At 40.2% G+C, this 24,634-nt stretch overlaps 1 protein-coding gene across 1 annotated transcript in view; it reads left to right on the top strand.

The window, feature by feature from the left end:
• Window positions 1-24,634, top strand: part of SEMA5A (semaphorin 5A) — a 384,818-nt gene that overhangs the window by 297,793 nt on the left and 62,391 nt on the right. Inside the window, exon 11 of the mRNA XM_006095388.3 lies at window positions 2,155-2,359. Within this exon, the coding sequence (XP_006095450.1) occupies window positions 2,155-2,359 (205 nt within the window). The remainder of the gene's footprint in view (window positions 1-2,154; window positions 2,360-24,634) is intronic.

The following is a 24,634-nucleotide window of genomic DNA, read 5'->3' as shown; positions in this document are numbered from 1 at the left end:
AGCTGTGTGCCAGAAACAGGAAGAAGAACAAATATATTATTCTTATTAGAAATCACAATATCACAAGGCGATGACTTAAGTAAGATATGGGGTCCGGGAGTAACAACAAGGGGTGGTTGGTGATCCTGCTACACAGTGCTAGCCCAGACACTTCCAGGTCTCCCAGATCTCCTGATTCCTCATGAGAGCGCCTTAAATTCATTGTCCAGATTTTTATGATGCCAATCTTTAGAAAAAACTGTACATACAAAACAAAACCTGTGTGCAAAACCTCACCCAACAGGCAGGTGGCTAATTACCACCTGTACCTTAAGTACTGCCATTGATTTAAGGAAGAGTAAACATCAAACATAAAGTCACTCTCAGGACTAGAACTCCCCTGGATAGACTTCTGGCCACATCAGGTAGAGCTGTCTTTCATTTTGCAACACATTAGTTAACAGGTAATGACCCTGTCCTTCAAGTGTTACTACTATATGTGATGTTTATGTGAAATCTCCTTGCACAGTCCCCCCTGGCTGAAAAGCAACTGCTAGCGTATTCACCCATTGATTCCTTCCTTCCTTTATTTATTCATTCATTTCCCTCTGGCCAGTGCAGCTCAACGGACCATAGAATTGCTGTTCTGCTACAAGACAAATGCATTGACCAGTTACTGTGCCAGGCATACCGTCTCGTGCCTTGGCATTTACAAGCACTTGCAATTAATTCACAAATGCTCTACACTGGTTATCTCAGTCGGTTTCACAGAACCTGTAAAGTGAGCACAGTGTTTTTCTAGCAACTTTATAGGCAGATGCAGAGGCTGGGAAGCAATGTATCACCTGAGACCACATGGCTCCGTGGTGGCCAAGCTGAGCCCTTCACCTGACCGCATGTGGTCCTGTTGCCTGGCATGTGAGGTGCCCCTGCAAAGATGTGCCTTTAAATGAAGCGTTGGACCAGACTCAAAATCTATTTCATTCTAAGATTCTCTAATTCTGCAATCAGCTATTGTTTTATGGCATGTAGGACATTTTTATCAAGAGCGACATAAATATGTTTTTTAAAAAGCAATTTCCATCTTACCTGTTATTAAACCAGGTATTAGAAATGGCACGTTATAAAGGGTAGTTTCAGATGGTATGGACAGGGAAGTTTATTTTTATCAAACCGACTTATATGAAGTTCTGGCAAGGATCAGCCTTTATTGGAACTAGGATTTAAAGTTTATGAAAGGAATGAGAAAGGTCGGTGGTAATTTTCTAATTCTGTGCTCTGTCCCAGGAAAGCTTTGCTTTCTTTTCTATTTCTCTTTTTCATCTCATCCTTGCCAAAGAACATCCTACGTAATACCTGCCAGCCTCTGCAAAACCCAGCTCTGAATTTAATTCTCAGCAATTTCTAGGCCGATCCTCCCCCCCAACCCCCACCACACACACACAACTGCATATTCTAGATTCATCATTATATATTTTCTCCATTTGAAAACCTCTTTCCTTACTTCCTTCTTCTTTCTCTTCTTTCACACTTTTCTCTCTCCCCACCACCCTCCCTCCTTCCCTTTTTAAAGACAATCTCGTTATTCCCTCTCTTTCTGTAAATTTGCCATGTTATTTCTCATCTTGTTTCAAAAAGCTTGGAAGATGAGTGCAAAGCAATGAAGCCAGCACAGTGTTCCTGTTGCCCAGGAGAAAGATATTAAAATGGCCTAATTCTATCTCCACGGAATCCGTATCTTGCTTATGGACCCACTGCTCCAATAAGAAAACTAATAAATCTGTGTGCTGTATTTGATTGCTGCATTTTCAATTTGGGTACCTGATTGTCAGACAGATATAAGAGTGTGCATTTAGTCAGACAGCTCCCATGTGACTCAGCCGGCAATGTGGATTCTTATGTATGCGCTGTTCAAATTAAAGTTAGCAATGGCTTCCACTTCGTTTATTCTTTTTAACTTCTTTTCATCCATTTATGATAAAGTGGAGAGACTCTTCAAATATAAATTCAAATCTAAAATGAGAGTGACACTAGGGTGGGGACTTCAGGGACAGTGGAGAAGCAGGCATGTTTGTCCAGTTCAGTTATTCAGTTTCTGAGTCAGTCTTCAGCTGGATGGCAGGATCACTGGGTTCCAGGTGCCTGGCTCCAGCAATGGCCTGTTGTCCCTTGCAGTGTGGCACGGTGGACCAGGGAATGTACGTGAGCCTGACAGAAAGGAACCTGCAGGATGCTCAGAAGTTCATCCTGATGCATGAGGTGGTGCAGCCCGTGACTGCAGTGCCGTCCTTCATGGAGGACAACAGCCGCTTTTCCCACATAGCCGTTGACCTGGTTCAGGGCAGGGATGCCCTCATCCACACCATCTACTTAGCCACAGGTAAGAGCTCTCCCTTATCTTCCTCCCTCATCCTCTGTGCTTCCTTTGAGAAATCTTCATTTCTCTCTCTCTCTCTCCTATATTAGTCATCATTTTAATTGGAGAAACTGTCTTATTTCTTGACTATTGTTCTTTAACTTAAAAGAAGCCTTCTTGGGGCAAGTGTAATTGGGATAACTTAAGATGATAGAATTTTTTAGAGGACATTATTGAGTGAAATATTATCCTAGAAACTTCCATCCTCATGGGGACAGCCAATAAGAAGACCACTATTAAGGAAAAGGTGAGAGAGATGATGACAAGTTTAGGCAGTGGGTGTGGATACAGTGATGTGGTAGTGAGAGCTAGGGAGGCTCCTGTAGTAGCTGCTGGGGGTTGGCTTCTCCCAGGAGGTGACATTTAAACTGAGAGCTGACTGAGGAGGAGGAGCTGGTCTTGCAGGTGCCAGATGCAGGAGTGGCAGCTGTGGGCAGGGATGTGGCCATCAGATCACCAGAGGGGGCCACTGGTGCCTCTGAGGTCATTCTGAGGGAGGGGTGGGGAAGAAAGGAAAGGAGCATGGAGGAAGTTAGATGGAAACAGCTGCTCTGACTGAGGCTTCCAGAAGCTGTTCAGTGAAGGCTGGTAGAAGATTGATCTGGTAGCCTGAAGTTTTAAGACTTTGTTGTTTTAAGAGAAAATGTAGAGTTACCACTCCATGACAGTATCTTCCTTGTTCACTAAAGTGTATAAAGGAACCATATCTCTTTTCTGCCATTTTCATCCTTATTTGCCCTCCAGATGCTTGGCATATTCTAGATTGTAGAATTAATGAACTGGACATTTCCAAAAGTTTTCCTAGTTTTTCTTCACAAATGTTCTGATTGATGCCACAGAGAAGAGTTTGGAACTCCAGGAGGCTGTTAAGTTCTTCATCAATACCTGGAAGGGGGGTGGCAAACAGGAGATGGGCTGGTCCTGAGCAGGCCTGGGCAAGTCAGTGCTGAGCAGCCGGAGGCCTCTCACTGAGAATTCTGACCTTTTTCACAACCAAGGCCATAAAAAAGTGAAGTTTGCTTCTGCTGTGAGCTTCCAGTGATTTCCAACGACACTCTCCTACTTTAATTGTGATGGTCTTTTAGTTCAATCTGCCATAGCAAAATGGCATAGACTGGGTGGCTTAAACAACAGAAATGTGTTTCTCACAGTTCTGAAGGCTGGACATCCAAGATCTTCCTGGTAAGATCCCTTTTCCTGGTTTATAGAAGGCCATCTTCTTGCTGTGCCCTCACATGGTGGAGACAGAGATCATCTCTCTCTAGTCTCTTATAAGGGCACTAGTTCTATTCATGAGGGCTCCATCCTCCTGACCTAATTATCTCCTAAAAGCCCCACTTCCAAATAGCATTACTTTGAAGACGAGGAATTCAACATGAATTTGGGGAAGACATACTAATTTAGTCTATGGCAATGAGCAACTTGCTCTACCATTATTTAAACATGCTCAAAGGAATGAAATACATATGGTATGTTTGAACAGAATCTAAATCAAATCAAAATAGACCGACTTAGATAAATTATAGATCTGAGATGAAATTATAGTCAACACCTCTGGCTTTTTATTATTTTTATTTTTTTAAACAATATATTTTTTTATTGATTTTTTACAGAGAGGAAGGGGGAATGATAGAGAGTTAGAAACATCAATCAGCTGCCTCCTGAACACCCCCTGCTGGGGATGTGCCCGCAACCAAGGTACATGCCCTTGACCAGAATCAAACCTGGGACCCTTCAGTCCGCAGGCCAACGCAGGCCAACGCTCTATCCACTGAGCCAAACCAGTTAGGGCAACACCTCTGGCTTTTTAAACAGTACAGCCTTCAAGAAACTAACTTGCTTGCCCAGGTCTGTTTGGAATGATCTCTCCCTATCACACTATAACCAGGGAGTTAGTTCAGGTTGCCGTAGGTCCAGCAATTCCAGGCTGTCCGATCCTGTCTCCAGGTTTGCAGTTGTGATTCAGTAACCATACACCATATGCCATTCAGCAAATATGTCTTACAGAGATACCTTTTCTGTTCTATAGACCTTATTTTTGGCTGTTTTATTCTACTGCCTATTTACAAATTGAATCATGGCAAATACATGAAGATGTTGCTGACTCAAGTTACAGGTTGGGATATGGGGGAAGATCCCACACATCGAATATTTCTGCAATTTCCATGTCTCATTGGTCAGGGTATTTGTTAAACTCAAGGGGAAGAGGAGTTTGCAGTGGGTGAAGGTCCCTTCCAGCAGGGGAACAACCATGGATTCTTGGGTCCTAAAGAGAGTCCTACTCCAAACCACATGTAGGGACTCAGGGCAGACACACAAAGATATCTTCTGGTGACCAGATACACAGAATGCTCTTGAGTTTGTTTAATCTAGCTTGGTAATTCTACCTTCAGGACCTCTATGAATTATGAATGTCATGTCTCAACCAAGGTCTGGATCTTCTCATTTATCCTTGATCGCACTGATTACTACATTTAGAAGGAGATTTCTTCTTTAGCAAGTTTTAATTCATAATAAAATTTAGTTTTAAAAGATATAATTTTAATGAATCAGTATATAAATTTTCTTTTTTATTTCCAAAGTATCTACACTAATAAAAGAGAAACATGCAAATTGATGTCACTCCACTATGCCCACCAGCCAATCAGTTGAGTATGCAAATTAACCCAACAAAGATGGCGGTTAATTTGCATACACAGGCGTGGAGTGAAGACTGAAGACAACGTAGAAGGGAGCGAAGCTGCAGAGAAGCAAGCGGGGTGGCAAAGGCGGGAGGGAAGCAAGCGGGGTGGGGGAGGTGGGAACGAAGCCCACCTCGGCAGGTTTCGCTCCCTTCTCTGCTTTGCTTCAGCCTCAGGAAGCCCTATTCTTGCAGGAATCTTCCTGCAGCAGGCCTCTAGTGGATATATAAATATGGACTATTTAAAAGAATATCTGAAAATTTCCATCTGTTTTAACTAAACCTGTTAAGAGCTGCACAACTCCTCACAGTAGTAGGGATCATAAAGATCAGAGATTCTGATTTTTAAAATTCAAAAGTCTTATGTTTACATGTCCTTCTATTGAAATCTTGCCCCAGTAAACTTAAGTCAATGCACACCATGTGCAGCACATCCTGGAATAATGTCATTTGGTTCGACTTTGTTTCAGTATAATGTTGAAGAGACAAAAATTAAAAAAAAATCGCTTCTCCCCAAGTGTGCATGGGTCTTCTCCAGATGCAACAGTTCCACATCCCAAAGATGTAGGCATGAGGTGAACTGGCTTCTCTCAGTTGTCCCAGTCTGACTGAGTGTGGATATATATGAGCTGCCCTGTGATGGGAGGATGTGCTGTCCAGGGTGGGTCTCTCCTGCACCCTGAGCTACCAGAAGAAGCTTCAGCCACATATGCCCCTGATCTACAATCAGAAGATTAGAAAAGACTTATCTTGTTTTTTTAATCTTTTTGAAATGTACATATAGCTCACATTTATTTCAATGTTTGGGTCTCTGTTTAGAAGTTTAGTGATGTTTTCGTGACCAGAAATATGCTATAGGAACTTAACTCTTGTTTATATCAGGTACCCTATGGTTTCTTTATGTCGTTTCACTTAAAGTCCCAGTTTCCAAGAACCTATCCTGGACTTTGAGGATGACTGTATAATCATTTTCTTTGATATTAAAGCTGATCTTGAGCTCACGTGGCTGGGGGGTCCTTAAAGCCCAATTGCACATGCTGGACCTTATCCGGGAATTGACAAACACTCAGCTGATAAACCATGAGCTTGGCATTTATAGCAGTGAATGTTGAGCTAGAGTACTCCTTAACTTGATAATAAAATCAGTTTATTATCTAAGTTTGGGAATCCAGATTTGGCTGTAAGTTTATTTTCTTCCATCTTGATTTCACATGAATAAATACAAATGGGAGAAAACCTACCCATGGCCATCTGAAAGTTGAGTTACTGTATTTGTCAGTATTATCTAAATGTCAACATGAAATAGACCTCTGCCAATAGTGCTGTTCCTGGTGCTTCCCGCAGCTCCAACAGGTTTCCCTGCTGGCTTCCACCCCGCCAAGTCACAGCCTTTCCCAGGCATCTTCTGGGCTTGCTATCTTGCTACTTCCATCTCTCTCATGTGGGACATCCAGCCAGGGCTGGGCACATTATCTGGGCCATTATCCATGCTTATATTTTATGTTATTTCTTTGAAGTTCTTCTCAGATCCAGAGGCAAAATGGCAAATGCTAACTCCTTTAGAATATTTATGACTGGAGTTCTCCAAGTGACTGAGTCTTATATCCAAATAGCTGCTCGGTTCCTCTCCACAAAGACAAAATCTCAGTGGTGTTGACTGTGCATGTGTCTGGGAGTCTCCTTGCTTGCTCTGCAGAGCACCGCTCTGTGATGTTCCTTTGCTGGCTCTTCTGCCTGCCTCTCCCGTGGTCCTGTTGCTCTGGCTCTGCCCATTGCTAAGCTTGTGCTAATTCTATGTTGCCTCCCTAGAAATACCACTAGGCTTAAGGGCTATTCCTAGGATGAAATATATTACTTCTGTTTTCCCTTTGCCTCAATTCCAGTGTGTCTATAATTAAACATGTATCTTTTTTTTGTGTACAATCTTGATGCCTCCCCAATATTCTCTCTCACTCTTGTTCAGGCACCGCATCCTGTAGATCTGCACCCTCTGTCCTCTGGGCTAACCACTTACTTTATTTTTCTATAATTATGTATCCCCTTAATCCAAACGCTTATCATTTCTAGAGTGCTCTTTTAAACCAGTGTTTGTTCAGCTTGAGAATGAGGACGGAGGGCATGTAGAAATACCGGCTCCGAGCCCAGCCCCAAGGAGATTCTGGTTCAGTGTAGAGTTGCTGGTTCTAAGAGGCTCCCAGGTGAACCTCACACTGGGCATTTCTGGACCATATCCAAGTAGTGCTGTTCTAGATGAAATCATGCTATTCTTGACCTAGAATCTCTCAGATGCACCTTGCTGCTCTCTCTGGTTAGATGCTGACATCATTGGGAGGCTGATACCAAATCTGTTATTGGATGTGAGCCTAATAGACATGTTTACTCTTTATTTCAGTAGTTGCAAGTATGAATTGCTAACGAGTTGGCAAAAGAGCTGTGACATGATTTAAAAGCAAATGCTTTAAGATGCAACAAGCTAATACAGAATGATTAAAATATATCAGGTTAGATAAATGGTCTTATATTATCTGTAATAGAAATTGGTGGTCTGGGCAGGGACAGGCAAAGGTTCCAGGAATGATTTCCTGACATAAAGGAAGAAGTGAGTCTGCAAATTTAAAGCACACAACATTTGAATAATATTGATTCAGAATGAATGAGCACTAGATGTACCCAAGTTAAGTTTTTAAATTCCAAGGGTAAAGGGAATTATTCAGGAGGCAAGGAATTACTTCTGGAGAAAAAATACCACCAAATGTAAAGAAGTTAGATGGTCCTTGAATACTATCCAGCTGCATAAATCTGTGAAACATAGTCTAAAATATAATGAGAAAAATAATGTGAATTAAGAGTGTTATACGCAACAAGGAAAAAAGAGAACAGGCAGATATTCCTCACAATGAAAACCTCAGGCAGTAGAATTCCAGGGTTCTCCTTTACAAACACAAAACAAGATTTATTGCTGGCTAGATTCAGCCAAACAAAGGAAGAAGCTTTGAGAAAGAAGGGGCGGGGGAAGTGGAGTACTCATTACCAGATTTCATGTAAAGCCATATATGTATGTGAATTGGAGGAAAAGGACATGTGACTCAAGAGTTTTATTATAGACTAATCTTTCCCTACAAAAAATAAAGGCATATGGAAAATTTAGGAAAAAGCAGTTGTGATTCCAACTTTAAAAGCAGAAACATTTTATTTCTAGCCAAAGAAGAAAATCAGGACCAAAATCTCAGGAAAAAAGTCATGGAAAAAGGATGGGTGGGGAGCTGATAATTCATTTTCATTTCAGATAAAGAAACATTAAAGTGTCTGTAGAACATGATGGTAGGTAGGGGCTGGGAGAGTTGGTGGAGCACAGTAGGTCTAGACATAAGGAGAAGATCTCTGAATTGAACATGGCTTAAGCACCTCCTCAGACTCTGTTGGCCTTATGTTATCCTGGACCCTCAGCCATTTTCTCTGTCTCATCTGCCACCGTGGCTGATAGATTCCTCAGCAGGACTGCAAGGTTCTTCCAACTGATGCTAACTAGCTGGTGGCCAGTCCCCTCATGCCACTTCTGGGCTTGGGTAAGAAAGCATCCCACTGGCGTGGATCTGGCTTCTCAAGCAGATGCTAAAGGGCCTGGGAGATGCAACCAGAAATACAGGGGGATGCATTCCCTGTGACGTGAGCTTCAACCAATGAGAGGCAGAGTATGGAAAGAAACTGACTAATAAGTTTTCTTTCCCTTTTCCTCCCGATGGGCTGTTCAAGGCAGCTTTCATGTAACCAAGCAAATGTCCATTTGTGCCTCAGCATAAAGGAGTGGCCCCGTGGTAACACCTCACATGGCATTACTTCCCATCTTTCCTCACTCATATAACCCTGGGATTGTACCCTGAAATATGCATTAGCTCATAATCCTTGCCCCCCTCATCCCTCATCCCTGCTTTCTAGGGATAAGGCGGGGAGAATTGACTCAAGCCTGTAGAGTGGCATGGCTACAGAGCATGGCCAGGGTAGATGATATATACTCTATAGTCCATGTGGAGAAGCACAGATTTTAATCAAGTAAATAATAAAACTGAAAAGTTTGTAAATCATGTAAGTAACATAAAACAGCAAATGTGTTTAAAGATTACCATCTATTATTCCTGGAGAATGAATTGGAGGATAGCACAAGGGTAGAAACAGGAAAAATTTGGGTCAAACTTCTTTTTACAGCATCAGTGTGATTTTGCTGCAAGATTCACCAATTACAAAAATAAATAGACATTGTAGTGACATGTCATTGCATTGTAATTATGGTCTAGTCAGTGTGTGGTCAAGGCTATTTCAGTCATAAATGAAGTCCAGGAGAAGATGTGTGTGGCCAGCAGGGCTGGCACACAGGCAGTGGTGTAGAATAAGGCATGCATGCTCAAGGGGGTGATACTGCCTCCAGGAGGCAAAAATTAGTTCTTGAGGGACAAACCATCTTATTTTTGTGTATGGATAACAGATATACAGGCACATCACAGACAAATATATAATCTCTAGTATTAAAATTCCATGAGTAGTAGGATAGTTCCAGAAAAAAAAAGTCAAGTGTCTCTTTGCCATAGTGATAATGAAAAATACTTTGAGAAAAGCTGTTCTTGGGCATTTTTGGAGGTATGTAGGGTGAAGGGATGGGTAAGATCAACAATGACACCTGATCGTTTTTGGTTTGGGCAGGTGAGTAATACTGAGAAGGGAGAGAGTGAAGTTCTGTTTCCAATTCCCAGAAGAAGATTTGGCTGTGAACACAACAGACAGACACTCTGCCCTCAAGAAGCATATATTTAAAGAAAGATAAAACAAACAACAGAAAATGTTACATTAAATGTTAGCTTGGGAAAAATAAAGCAGGAAGGGGGAATGGGATAGGTCAGGGTTTCCGTGTTAAGAAGTAATTTCTGAGATCTGTTGTGTTTACATTTTCAAGAGGTGTAAGGTAAAGACTTGAATTCATGTTCAAGGACTTTAATTTTTTGGAATGACCCACCTTGCGCATTTTCAGTAGAGATTAGACCTTATGAACTTGCCTTTTATAAAGTTTACAACTATTGATGGGAATCTCACTGAGAAGGAAGTCTGATGAAGCAAGAGAAGGGTTCCCCAAATAGGTGAGGTTTTGAGGGTCACAAGGGGTCAGAGAAGAGAAAGAAGGTGCCTCATCGATGTAGATGGGAGCCCAACTCATGCCTGTTGTCTTCCACTTAGTTTTGTGACTCTATCCTACCCTCCCATTCTCTTCCAACTATATTTTTAATACACAACACAACATTCTTACTAGTTTCTACTAATCATTATTGAAATCCAGATATCATTCATACTTCCAAAATTATCAGGTAGAAAAAACAAATAGACAATCTCCTATGTAGTCTAGAACTATCTTCTGTCATAGTAACAGATGGCAACTGGCTCCACAAAAAGTGAAATCCCACTCCTGACTCTATCTCTGTGTGCAGTTTCTTCCAGTAGCTAATTCTCTTCAGGCCTTTCAGCTCCCTTTCTAAAGAGAGGGAGAGTCTGCTGAGTGAGGACAGACTTCAGCATTCCCTTGGACTAAGTACATAAGACTTGAGAAACACTATGGAGGTCCTTTTGGGCACCAAAACTACAGTAATACATTTCCTGTTGCCATTACTAGCAATTATCTCCTTCAGTATTTGTAATCAATTTGCAACTGCCTAAGTGTTCCAAGCAAGCATTACATTGTGAAAATACTATACTGGAAAGATTGTTTATGGCACTCCAAATTCTGTCCTTCTCCGTGGAAATTGGAAATCCAAACCCAATTTGGACGTATTTTGTATGTGCCATTTATATAAGGTGTTCCCATATGCTGCTAGGAAACATTATGTAGTTTAATGCTTGCTTGATAACATTTAATGAATGTTGAGTTTAATGATAGTATAATTTTCAGTGAATAATGGCAATGTAGGAAGATCTGGTGTTATGGATTAAATTGTGTCCCCTCTCCCCAAAAGATAGGTTGAAGTCCTGATATGCCAGTATCTCAGAAAGTGATGTTACTTACAAATATGATCTTTGCAGATGTAACTGGTTAAGATTAACTTATACTGGAGTAGGCTGGGTCCTTAATCCAATATGACTAGTGTTTGTTTTTTTTAAATATATTTTTATTGATTTCAGAGAAAGGAAGAGGGAGAGAGAGAGAGAAACATCAATGATGAGAGAGAATCACTGATCGCCTGCCTTTCACAAGTCCCACACTGGGGATGAGCCTGAAACCTAGGCATGTGCCCTGACCGGAATTGAACCATGACTTCCTGGTTCATAGGCCAATGCTCAACCACTGAGCCATGCTGGTCAGGCATGACTTGTATTCTTATAAGAAAAAGAGAGAGACACACACAGAGAGAATGGCGTGACAGTAGGCAGACATTGCGAAGCTATTGCCAGTAGCTGGAAGAGAAAAAAAGTACCACCCAGAGTCTCACGGGAGCGTGGCCCTGCCACCTTTTCAGACTGCTGGCCTCCAGAACTGTGAGATAAGACATTTGTTCCTCTGAGCCATCCAGAATGTGGGATTCTACTCCAGCGGCCCAGCGCCACTAACTCAGCCGGGTATGCTTTTGCACTGTGCTTCTGGTCTTGCAGCCAAATTTAAAGTGTAGCCTGGCTTTCTGCTGTTCCCCTGACATTTCTCAGTGTCGTGAACTCAATAAGCAAATGTAGTTCTTTAGTATTAGTTTATGTCAGGCCCAATTAGAATGAAAATTCTACTGTTAAAAACAACTTATTATATGCCAAAACACTTAAAATGGCATAAACACAGCTAATTATTTTGTTTTACTAAATATAGGAATATGAATTCTTGCATTTTAATGTGTTTTGTTTTTAACTATGTTTTCCAAATAATTTTAATAGTTAATTCCTAGTTCCCCAACCACAAAATAATATTATGAAGTTATATGCTATGAATCAGTAAATACACCAATTTTGTGATGCAATGTTCTTTCTTTCTTTTCTTTTTTCTTTTTTTTTCTCTCTATGGAGTAGCTGATTTTATGGTTTTCTTGGTCTCTCTCTCTCTCCATCTTGTTTTGCTTTAGAACCATATACATCTTTCTACTTTCTCGTGTTTCACATGATCAGTGTTAATTGAAAGTTGTCCCAGTTATTAAAGCAGTGTGGTCTCTGGACAAAAGAAATACAAACTGTTTCTCCTTACCTTATGTTTTCATATAAAGCTTGCCTGATGCAGGTTTTTTGGTATAATTGCTTTAGGTACCATGGCAGTTATTAGAGTTTAAGCACAATAGTCTCCTTTTCTGGACCCACTTTCCTGCTTATACAAAAACCTAGTTAGTTTATTGTTTCTGTGTGAAATTATGTATCTCATAACTCCAAAGAAATGTTACTACTGTCCACACAGTGCCCCAGGTTCCCTTGTTTTGTGAAGTCTGAACTTTCACTTCTGCAGAGGGACATTCAAAACACTTTCTACATGAAAACCTAAGGCAAGCCTGATGGAGAACACTCTTATTGGAGGACATAATTGAGGATCATGCTTAATAAGTTTTAGCAGATATTTTATCATGGACAATTCAGTTATGAGAAAACCTACTTGTCTGATAAGTAAATTAGGAATCTACAAGTGTTATTATAATAGAATTTTACTTGTAGATCTCCTGGTCTCCATCTCATTCATTTCATTGGCAGTGGCAAATACAGTAAGTACATTTTGAAATTTTATTAATACTTGTCAACTACTCCTTTTCATATAAAATACTCATGTCTTAAAGGAGATTTTATGCAAATGTATTTTACTCTAGGGGGTCACTGTAATAAGATCAGTTGTATTGAATATAATTGAAAGTGTTTCCTGTGCCCAATACAGTCTGATGATTATTTTTATGCAGAAAATCAAGAGAGGATATGCTACCAGGGTTTAAACTTAAGTAGTAAAATTCTGTGTGTTTCTCTACCTTTTCCATGATGATCACGTAATCAACTATGTATTAAAAGAAATGACTTTTAAAGAAATACATCCAAGTCCTGTCACTATTAGACTACCAATTGTATTAGTAATGTATGTGGCAGCCTGCAAGTTTCAGTTTACCTGATTTACCCTTCTGTAAACTCAAATTTGTTGTGAGATCCTTAGGGTATTAATGGGTACCAGAGCTGGTAGTCAAATTATACTCAGGAATGTAAGAAATCCCAAATGCTGGATGGTTAGGTGGGACATGCTACCCTCTGTGTTCTCCCCCAGGGGACGCTGTCTTGCTGACACCCAGGCACTCCAGGACCCCCGGGGAGCATTCAGGATCCCCAAAGGAAAGACTGTCTACTGCTCAGGGTTGACATGGACCTCTGTGATGAGGTTTTGTGATTTTTTGGGAGGGCAATGCAAAGAACAGACATTTACTAGTAGAATACAGCACACCTCCACATTGCTGATGGGCATTAGAATAATATGTGAAATTGCTGTCAACTGGCTCACCACAGACATTCTCTAAGGTGTTAAATCAGAAAACAAAATTCTCCCTACTACCATAAAACCTGGAATAATTTGATTCCGTTACGATGTGTTAACAAACTGAATCTTGGCAGTAGGAAAACTAGGTTCCTCTCAGGTGACCAGAATGCTGTCTTCTCATCCCTTGAAAGGCAGGCTGTCCTCAGAATAAATCTTTCTGTTGATTTCATATAACATATAGGACATGGTAACAAGGGCTTTGCAAAGGTGTCAGGAGATTGGGCCAAAGTGGAACCATATCTCATCATAGTAACCAAATTACTTGTAGGATTGTTTATGCCTTGGTTTTGAATGTCTACTTTTTAAATTCTTCATCTAAGCACATTGCACTCTCCTTGATAACCTGTATATATGACCCTTGCCTGGCAATAACGGCCAGTCATTACTAAGCAGATCTGGCTCTTGACCTGTAGGTAATTGAATTCTAAAGCAAGCAACCATGCACACCAGGACTAGGGAGGAATAATTGCAAGTGTCCACTGCGTGACGGGATATCATCAACAATTTTATTCTGTGTGGATTTTCTTCCAGAAGTTGTTACACAGCAGAGTGATTGGAAGAAAAAACACTCCAACATTTATCCTCCAAAGAGGAGATGTTGGTAGAGAAATCCCCTATTGTCCAAGGAAGTGATTTGACAGACCTGCAAGAGTGCTAAGGTGTGGGGAGTGAGACACACTTACCAATATTGTAGTTCCTACTTGGAACCCATTAGAAGAAATGGATTCTCCTCAAATCATCCTGGTGAATTAACACAGTGCATTTCTTTGCACCAGGATGCCTGCAGCCAACTGTTATTTGGGTCAACAGCTGGTGGTGATGCAATTATTCGCAGTGCACGATGTGAGGAAATAGTATTTGTCATTTGCAGAGGTGTAGAGGTGTCAACATCAGAATTTCTTTTAATTTCCTTCTTTTAAAAAAATAGCATAGTGAGGTTAGAAAGCTGTCTATTTATAATATTATCCTCTCACTTTCCTGTTTGAAACAGATATGGCCAAGTTAATGTTTCTTAAATGGGGTATTTTATGGTCTTTAAATAGAATTTTCTTTGCTGTAGGAGTTCTTATCACAGAGCACACAATTCTCACAGTGTTAAAAATGGGATGATGTTTCAAGCTAATGTCCTGAGGGGAAAATGCTCTTTCTACCTGATCCTATCTGACGTATTCATTGGATAAATAATAATTTCTTAGAAGAAGCTGAGGATGTGACGTTTGCTAATGAGATTTTTTTATGAAGAATCAGGGCAGCCTGAATTTAACCAACAACCCCTGAAGTCATGAATACCTGAAAATATAATTATGTAGGCAGTTATTCTTCTAGACCAAAGAAAAATCAATGTGAAGAAAAAAGTTCCTTCCTTTGTTTTGCATTGTCTGACCATAGTAAATGCTAAAAGAAACATGTAATAGATGGGTAGAGTGGAGAGCCATCTGTCCATCCAGCCATCCTCGAAATTATACAGCTCCATTGTCATTATTTTAACTAACACCAAATGTGAAAGGAAAAGAGAAACAAACCTCTGAGCCACTTAAGAGCATTCAATGCAAATTAATTAACTTTCTGTCCAAGTGAATGATTATCATCACTTTTTGGATTTCTGAAGGTTATAAAAGCTTAACTTCTGTTTGAAATTATTAAAGCATTCTGAGATTAAAGCAATATTCAGAAGGGAAGTTCTTGTTATCTATTTTTAGTCTAACTCTTGAGTTCCACCTGATTATAAGAAACTGATTAAAGCCTGGCCAGTTTGGCTCAGTGGTTGAGCATCAACCTATGAACCAGGAAGACATGGTTAGATTCCCAGTCAGGGCACATGCCTGGTTGCGAGCTCCATCCCCAGTGGGAGACATGCAGGAGGCAGTAATTGATGATTCTCTCTCGTCACTGATGTTTCTATCTCTTTCTTCCTCTCCCTTCCTCTCTGAAGTCATATATATATATACATATATATGTAAATATATATATAAATATATATATAAATACACACACACACATATATATATATAAACTGATTAAATATATAATTTTTTACTTGAAGAATTAAACTTGAGTTGAGAGAAAGGAGAGGAAAATTTACTCAATTAAGATTTTGTTGTTGTTGTTTAACTAGAAATATGTGTGAGGCTAAAATATTGGGAGTTGTCCACAATTAGTAAAAGTCCCTTAGCATGATCCTGAGTTAAAATCAGCAGAAAGTGAGGTTTTATAGGCCTCCACTTTTATGTATTTGTGCCAGTGAAAAAAAAGTTCTAATACATTGTCTAAATACATACATTTATAAGATTTTGAAATAATAAAAAATTCTCACTCTTAGTATTAAAAGTGATTTCTAAGATTAATTATCAGGATAGGAGCTTGATTAGGGACTCACTGATATGATCAATTAATAAATTTTTATAATCTGACCTTGACCATAGGTAAAAAGCACTAGTTCAAAGTGAAAAACAGCCTCAACCACGGAGGCCTTGACTTGTCCTTGGTAAATTGGGTCTTTAAAGGCAATCTTTATAATAGCTGCTCTTCTTTACGTTAAAGTACAGTTTTTTCGCTCAATTAGAAATTGTATTGATTTTTCAGTGTTGGTGTTGTGTGTTTTTTAATATTTGTGGGAAGTCTTAATTTCCCTCTGCATAGATTGGATATAAGACAGCTGTCTTAGTCTTCATTGATTCATTGGCCTATGATGATTCACCAGACAGCTCATCTTCAGGACTTAACCTGAACCTTTGGGTTCTCAGGTTCTGGGGCCTCCCTGGCCTTAAGCACAGAGCATGCCAGGAGCACCAGATGCAGGAAGAGTGCCAGCTCATCTAGCCCTGCCTGGGCTTTGACCTCTCACCCAGCTTTGTTAACGAGGCCTTTGACATTTCTAGTGGTCTGTGATCCAATCTTTTCTCCATGTTTGAGTTTTGTTCTGCATCCTCTGACACATACCCTGAATGCATAACTTGATTTTATATGATTTTGAACTTTAGGTAAGTGAATTTATGTATATTCTCCTGAGACTTGCTTTTTAAAAATTGTGTTCAATATTTTTTGTAATGAGTGACTCCTCCATGTTCATGCATGCAACTATAGTTCCTTCATCTTCACTGCTGTCCAGTTTTCCCTTGTTTGCCTGAATTTAAGGTAATCTTGTTTGGCATTTGGGGAGTTTCCAGTATTTTGTTGTTCTAAGTATTGTCGCTAAGGTGTGTCCTTGTCATATCTCCTGCAGCCCGTGTGTAGGACTTTGTTCAGGGCAGGGCTTCCGGATCATGGCAACCATAGAGAATGACATTCTGTATATGGCACATTGGAGAAATCAAGGTCACTTTCTGCCATGAGGGACCAACCCAGCAGGACAAAACTACCTGCTCTGCACCATAGTTGCAAGGGATCAGTGTCATGGTGTGTTTGTAACCCAATCATAGGTTGGGAAGCTGAAGTTGCTAATTCCCAGAGTACTAGAATCTTTACCTCTGCTACCTTATTGCAAATTGCTGACCAAAGTGTTTTGCGGAGTCTAACACTTTCTTATCCTTGATGTAGTTTGTAGCATTGCACAAACACACATAAACTGGACTGGTTCGCAACTGGCTCCAACCCAATGCACCCACCACCTTTCCAAGGAACATTAATCCTACATGCCCATGCATCACAGTTTCTAATCATCCTGGCTTTGGTCAGGCCACCCTCCTTCCCTCACATGCCCTCATTTCCTTCTCTGCCTGGCAAATGCTGGCTCAGTTGGTCTAGTTGAAAAGTATAGGCCTATTCATCCCCATTATTTCCACAAAGACTGGTTAAGCATTTCTTCCTCTAGATTCCTGAGGCACAGGGATTTGGGACCACTGACCTGAGCTAGAAGAGTCAGAAACACCCCCCCCACCCCCAAGAGAAGTGTGGGAGCTGGCTTTTAGAGATAGGGCGATGGTTGCCTGGTGGAGAAGGTATGGATGGATGTTCCCAGGAGAAGGTACAAATTAGGCAAAATCTACAGATATAGAAAACCAGGGATGTTCTGAAAGGTGACAAATGTAAATTAGCTGGTGTTGTGGGTAGAGTGATAAGAGATGAAGATGAAAGGTATGGATAGATCAAATTGAAATTTTTACCCTAACAAATGAATTCAGGATTTCAGGTGCATGGACAGATTTGAGCCAAAGGGGAGACAGCTCAGTCCTGGATATGCATGTGTAGGTCTGATAGCTGCTTGGAAATCCATTGAAAGTAAAGGGAGAGTGTGGGTCTGGAATAGAGACCTCAGATCAGTTTGAAGCCATAGGAATGAATAAGATCCTGACTGAAGAAAGAGTGAAAACTCCAGCTACCAAATAGCTTGGTATATGAGACAAGCTATAGTTCATAATTAGTATACATATGAACTACTAGTTCACAATTAGTATAATGTAGCAATTCAGAAAAATGACAAACTAATTTTCTTATTCCATTGAGTAAAAAGCTCTCTTTTTCTTTTAAATTAATTTTGCAAAAATATAAAAGTGCTTAGCATAGATTTTTCTCAACCATCTCAATCCACACCTAATGGGATCAGACGCAGGATAAATTTCACCGCTGGGGGTGAGAGGGTAATTTAGACTCTGTATTCCTGCCTGGTGACTGTCAGGGAAGGGCTGCCAACTTTGCCAACTGGGTGGCTGTTTTGTAATTTAGACACAATAAATCTAAGCCAAGCAATTTCCTTCTAGAAACTTGAATTGCCTCCTTAGCAGAATGATGAGAGTTAGATTTAAGCTGTGGGGTTAGATGAGAGCTTTAGAAAAGATACCCAGAGGACTCTATTAATTGCACTCTTGTTTTAAAGGTAATATAGTTTTTCTTCTCAGGAAACTTTGGTGGTAAATTTCCTATAAGCATCAGCTTATGAGTTAGAGGACTGAATGGCGCTTTGAGGTTTTGTTCTGCAGGCAGTAGAGGCAGTATTCATAGAGCGATCATCTCTCCTGTTTCACGTGTGCAGGGCTGACAGGGGCAGGGAGCTTGCTCATGTTGTACAAGATGTGCGTAGGGCTTATAATCTATCTATAAGCCAAACTTAGCAAGAAAACAGTAAAACACATTTTTACATAGCGGACCCTGTGTGTCAGGCACCATCCAAGCCCACTGCATGAATAAGCTCCCTGTGTGGTCCTGGGCCTGTGAGCTGGGCCTCAGGATGAAGAAGGCACAGAGATGTGTCACCTGGATCTGGGAGTCTAACCTGGGCCATTGGGCTCCAGGGTCCACACACTGAACCATGTGCTCGCTGGAGCACCTACTGTGTGCCAGGAGCCCTTCTAGACTCCAGTGGGACCACAATGAACAGGACAGACTTTGGCCCCCAGAGCCTGACTCCTTGAAGCTTATATGCCACGGGTCAGGATGTGAGAAAATGGCTCAAAATAATACTTGAAGTAAAAGAATGTTCCATGTAATTTATGACTAGGATATTTAAACTGGCTAACATATGCTTTTGGGGAAGAAATAAGCCATTAGTTGCATCTGATAAACAGAGTTAATTAAAATCATCTTTTCAGGCATACACTAGCCAAGAAGACCTGCTTTTTTCTTTTACTATATAAATGTAATGCTGAGCTCCCAGTGCCAAGACCAATTTAATTCACTTGCTCAATTACAAGTTAAAAGAAAGAACTTTCATAACATATTCACTCTCTGCTGCTTTGGGGTAATGACTGGCTGAATTGATGAACTTTATATAATGATCTGTTGCTATGGCAACATGCTGCCCAGCGAGTGGAAGAGGGCATTTCATCATTACCTTATGGATAATGGTTGGAACAGCAAAGGATGCAAATACAAAAGGTTTCCTTTTACACGGCAGTATGCTGGGTCAATGAGACAAGCACGAAAAATGGCTCTCAGATACAGTGTCTGGGATCAGAGTCCGATGACAAGTGGAAATAAAGGAATTTCGCTTCCCAGGCTAGTGGCCTTGGTGTCTGCAGGGATTCTCCAGCCTGTCACAGGTCACTGTGTCAGAATTGCCACTTGTCCCTTCAGTCTTAACTTTGGTACTGCATTCAGCACGGGGAAAGCAGAATAATAAACATTCCTTTCAAACATGACAAAATTTAGAGAGACAGTAAGAGGAAAATGGAGTGAAGATTAAAGATTTCACTGTTCAATGCTTTGCAATAACCACGGCATCTTTATATCACATTCTCCTGAACTAGCTCTCTGTTTCTTGGTATGACTTTTTTCTTTTCTTATAAAACAACAACAAAAATTCTATATATCAAGTATGTTGCCACTCCACCGTCTAAGATTTTTATTGCACCTTAGAAGAAATATATATATATATATATTTATTATGAGTTTTGGAACTGCTTCAGGCTGCTGTTCTTCAGTTAATTTTTTGGCATCTTTTTCATTGTACAGGGTCACTATACATAGGGTATAATGACTTTCACTTTATTGTTTCATTTTTTTAATCTTTAGTGAATGAAGGAAGGCTGTCTTATCTACAAGTATGAAAAATAAAAATTATCTAATTCACAGCAATAGTAAACATTTTATTGAGTTGACCACATTTCTTTTTTTTTTCATCTCTCCCTCTCTCCTTCCTTCCTGCCCTCCTCCTTTCCTACAAAAGGATTTTGTTCATAAAATCTTGAATTTTGGTGAGACTGAAATTCTCCAAATCCTCCAAAAAGAAATACATTATGATCAGCGACCTTTTCCTCAGATACTTGAAAGTTCATTCTTGAGTGTTCATTAGTTCTCTTTAATTTCCCCTAAAGATCACCAGAGTCATTAGCCAAAAGGTCGTGAGCAATAGCGTCAGCTTTATGAGTTATTGGATAATGTTTATCAAAATGCATCAGTTCTTCACACATCATCTGTTCTTTTCTACCCTATAACCATATGTATAGCTTATAGGGATCAAATAAAAGAAATGTTAGTATTTGAAAATATTCATCAGTAATGTAAATTTTAGGTTGTGATCATAATAGGTAAAAAATTTAAGTCTGACATTATTTATAATACTCTTGCATTAGAATTGAGTCATAATAGCTTAGAGAAATAGGGAAAATACTTTACAGTCTATTTTTGAAATTGCTTTGAGCAAGTATCTGGATGACAAAATCTATTTTTATATTTCCTACTCTTGACTTGGAGTCTCTGTGCTAGTTTGCTGGGGCTGCCATAACAAAGATAACAAAGTACCACTTACAGGGCGGATTAAACAACAGAAATTTATTTCTCACAGTCTAGAGGCTGGAGTTCCAAGGTCAATGTGTCCTCCATGTGGGTGCACACATCTGTATCCTAAGTTCCTCTTCTTATAAAGACACCAGTTACATTGGATTAGGGACCACCCATATGACCTTATTTTATTTTCATTACTATGTTAAAGGCCTTGTCGCAAAGTATAGTCACAGTCTGAAGTACTAGGAATTAGGACTTCAACATATGAATTTTGTGTCCATAACAGTTTCTATTTGATTATAAGGCATATTTTCATACGAAATGATATAGACTGTTGTACTTGACCATCTCTATCAAAATGCAAAATAAAACCTTGTTAAAATTACTAAATTCATGTTAGTTGGCAAACTGAACATGACCGTTTTCCACAAAGTCAAACATATGGTTAATTTTCTTTTTTTTTTTCTATATATGGTTACTTTTCAACAACTAATAATTGAATTATGTGCATTAGAGCTTACAGTAGACAGAGCTTGTATTACATACAGCAATTAGCAGTTTAAGGTTCTTACTTTAATTGTAAATGTCTTCATTTAAACAAATCTTTGCCACCTTAAATCCTCCCTCTTTTTTTTTTTAAATAGAATTGAAATAGATTTTTAAATTGGATTATTTCTTTTTTGCTTCCTGAGCTTATGGAAATGAGAGCCTCAAGCCTGATAGAGAAGTCAGATCTGTCCTGGGCTTGGCCCCACTTATACATTAATTATCTGTGTTTTGAATTCCATAAGATAAGCACATGTTTACAAATCATGGCTTAATCTTTGCCTTGAATAACAACTGCCATTGAGTACACTGTTTTATCAGTCCACCTGATCTTTTAGGAAGTCATCAGCTGCTATACCATTACTGACTCACCTTTATGGGAGTTGAATATTATCTTTACATGCTTTCAAAGCAAAAATGCCTCTGAAGGTACAGAAACCAGTCCTTGATTGATATGAAGAGGACCTAAATGCTGGCCCAATAATCTGATCTTTCTAATTCAACCTTTCTGGGCTTTGCTTTTCTCACCTGCCAAATTCAAAATATTTTTGTGGGTCCCTTCCAACTTTAATGTCCTGTGACCATTTGAAATTGTAGTTTAGAAAACAAAATGATGGTACATGATTTGCATTGGAGGTGGCCCTACCAATGAGATCACTCATTGTCCCAAGTGAATGATTCAGAAAAGGGACTGAATTCAGAAAATGAAGGTGGTCTATATTTTTTGATGTGTACATTAAGATAGCAACCTGTGCTTTTCTATGCATGTTAGCTTTATTTTGAAACAATTGGTTAGTTTTTATTCCTGTTTGCATTAGCTTTAACGTGTTGATCATTCCAGCTGTGTTTGATGAGAGATCCCATCACCTACACCTTTCTATGTGAAGGTAGTTCAGGGTCATTTGTTTTCTCAGCTTTTGACCAGTTTTCAAAATCCTGTTGTAGCTCTGTTTCTTTCCCAGAAAATGTTTATAGTGTTCAGTTTGAGAGATAAACTATAAATATGTGACTCTCAGATTTGTGTCCATACCATTTTTAGTAGTTGACATCTCCCCTTCCTTTCCCTCCCCTCCCCTCTCCTCCTCTCCCCCATGGAGATTAAGGTCAATGTAGAAGTCACAATACAAGTGAATTAGCAATTAAACTGTGATACCTGTTATAAAGCAAAGCAACAACAAATGAAATGCTCTGAAGGTCCCATTGTTGTGCAAATCATTGGTCTCTTTCATGATCTGACCCTGCCCTTCTGCCAAGAAAGAAACAATGACTCTGTCACATCCTTGTCCAGAGCAAGTGCGCTTCAGCCTTGTGTTGAACAAGGAGGGGAGGACATTGGATTGGAGCCTGATGGAGCATAGAAGGTTTGATGCATTGCCTACCCGTCAAGGTGCTGGCTGGTGAGGATTCTAAGTATCCTCTCCAGAGTCCCTGATTACATTTCTACCTTAGTATAGTGGTGTCATTAGTGTTGTGGGATTTAGAAATGTCACTCCTTAAACCAGTGGTTCTCAACCTTCCTAATGCCACGACCCTTTAATACAGTTCCTCATGTTGTGGTGACCCCCAACCATAAAATTATTTTCGTTGCTACTTCATAACTGTAATTTTGCTACTGTTATGAATCATAATGTAAATATCTGATATGCAGGATGTATTTTCATTGTTACAAATTGAACATAATTAAAACATAGTGATTAATCACAAAAACAATATGTAATTATATATGTGTTTTCCGATGGTCTTAGGCGACCCCTGTGAAAGGGTCGTTCGACCCCCAAAGGGGTCGCGACCCACAGGTTGAGAACCGCTGCCTTAAACCCACTCTTCTCTGAAATAGAGAATTACTCAGGCTTTCTTTTTCTTTATTTGATTTAATTTATTCAAGGAGAATTATATTCCTTGGAATACTTTGAAATTCCTTGGTTATTTTGTGTTTCAAATTTACCCATTTGTATATGTAATAAATGTCTCAAATCAACACATTGCCCGCCTTAAACACATTGTACACAATGTCATATGTTGATTATATCTCAATTTTAAATAATTTCTATATAATCACGATTAATCATTCTTTAAGGAAATTGAGCACCTATTATGTGCCAGGCACCAGACCAGGCCCCTGAGATGGAAAGAACAAGATCCCATCCCTGCCCATGGGAGATGTCCCTTGTAGAAAGACGAGTCAGTGGTGGGAGAATGCCCTGACTTGGGTGTTATGGGAACCACAGGAGGAAACTTGTGCCTGGGAGTGTGCGGAGGGGCCAGAGAAGACTGTCAGCCATCTGAACTAGGACACAAGGACAGCAGGCTTCAGAGCAGGGTGGCTGGGAGGCCACTTCAGGCAAAGGACCTGCCTTTGCAGGGACCAGGGCAATTGCAGGCTCGCTGTGCTGCAAGCGCCCCCTGGTGACCAGCACAGAGAGGTGAGGGGGAGGGGAGCGGAAGGTTAAGAGACACACAGGCGAAGCAAGGCCCATGGATGACTCAGATGGTGCCTGCACCTCATGCAGAAGGTCTGAGGCAGGAGACAGCGTGGTCGTGTATGCCCTGATGGTCACTTCAGACTCAGTAAGGGGAGTAGAGTGAATATTCTAGAGACATCCAGGTGAGAAAGGTGTTCTACGCTAAGGTGACAGTGTTCTTGCCATGGAGAGAGAACAAAGTGCAGAAGGAAGAAGGAAAGGCTTCAAGGAACCAAAAGAGCTTCATAAGTGCTGTGGGAAGGGAGTTCCACAGGTGCTGACCCTGGTGCCATGGAGGGAGGGGCTTCAGGAGGCTCCTCACAGATCAGATGCTTCAGGAGGGGGAGGAGACCCAGCAGAGGCAGAGGAGGTGGGCCACCTCTTCATTCCACACCGAGCACCACTCTCTGAGGTGCTTCTAAGCCCCACCATGTTGTCACTTCCAGGTCAGCCGGAAAACCAGATCCCGATGTGCAGAAAATATGCTGGAAAGTTTTAATCTGTGATGGTTATTTCTTTGAAGTCATTTAATTAAAGATCTTTTTGAAAAATTTTTACGTGCAGTTGCTTAAGAGTTTGAAATGCATGTCAGTGTATTGACATTTGAACAATTATTTAGGCAGGTTTCTCAGAGTAATAATCTACCAAAAATACATGTTAAGCAGTAAGGGGTCTTTGCTCAGCTGTTGCATAGGATTTAGTTCTATAAGCTGTGTTTCCCGTGAAAATAGTATAGTAACAGACAGAAGATGAGGGTTCGCCAGGTGAACTCCCCTCTCCTTTGTCCCCTCCCCACCCCACTCCTCCATTGCTATAAAATGCTCTGTTTTGCCCCAAGAATCTCTTCTTTAAGCTCTCATAGGAGCCTTGCCATCACCGCC

This window comes from Myotis lucifugus, unplaced genomic scaffold (assembly GCF_000147115.1).
Source record: "Myotis lucifugus unplaced genomic scaffold, Myoluc2.0 scaffold_153, whole genome shotgun sequence".
Lineage (NCBI taxonomy): Eukaryota > Metazoa > Chordata > Mammalia > Chiroptera > Vespertilionidae > Myotis > Myotis lucifugus.
This window is presented reverse-complemented; position numbering and strand designations above follow the sequence as displayed.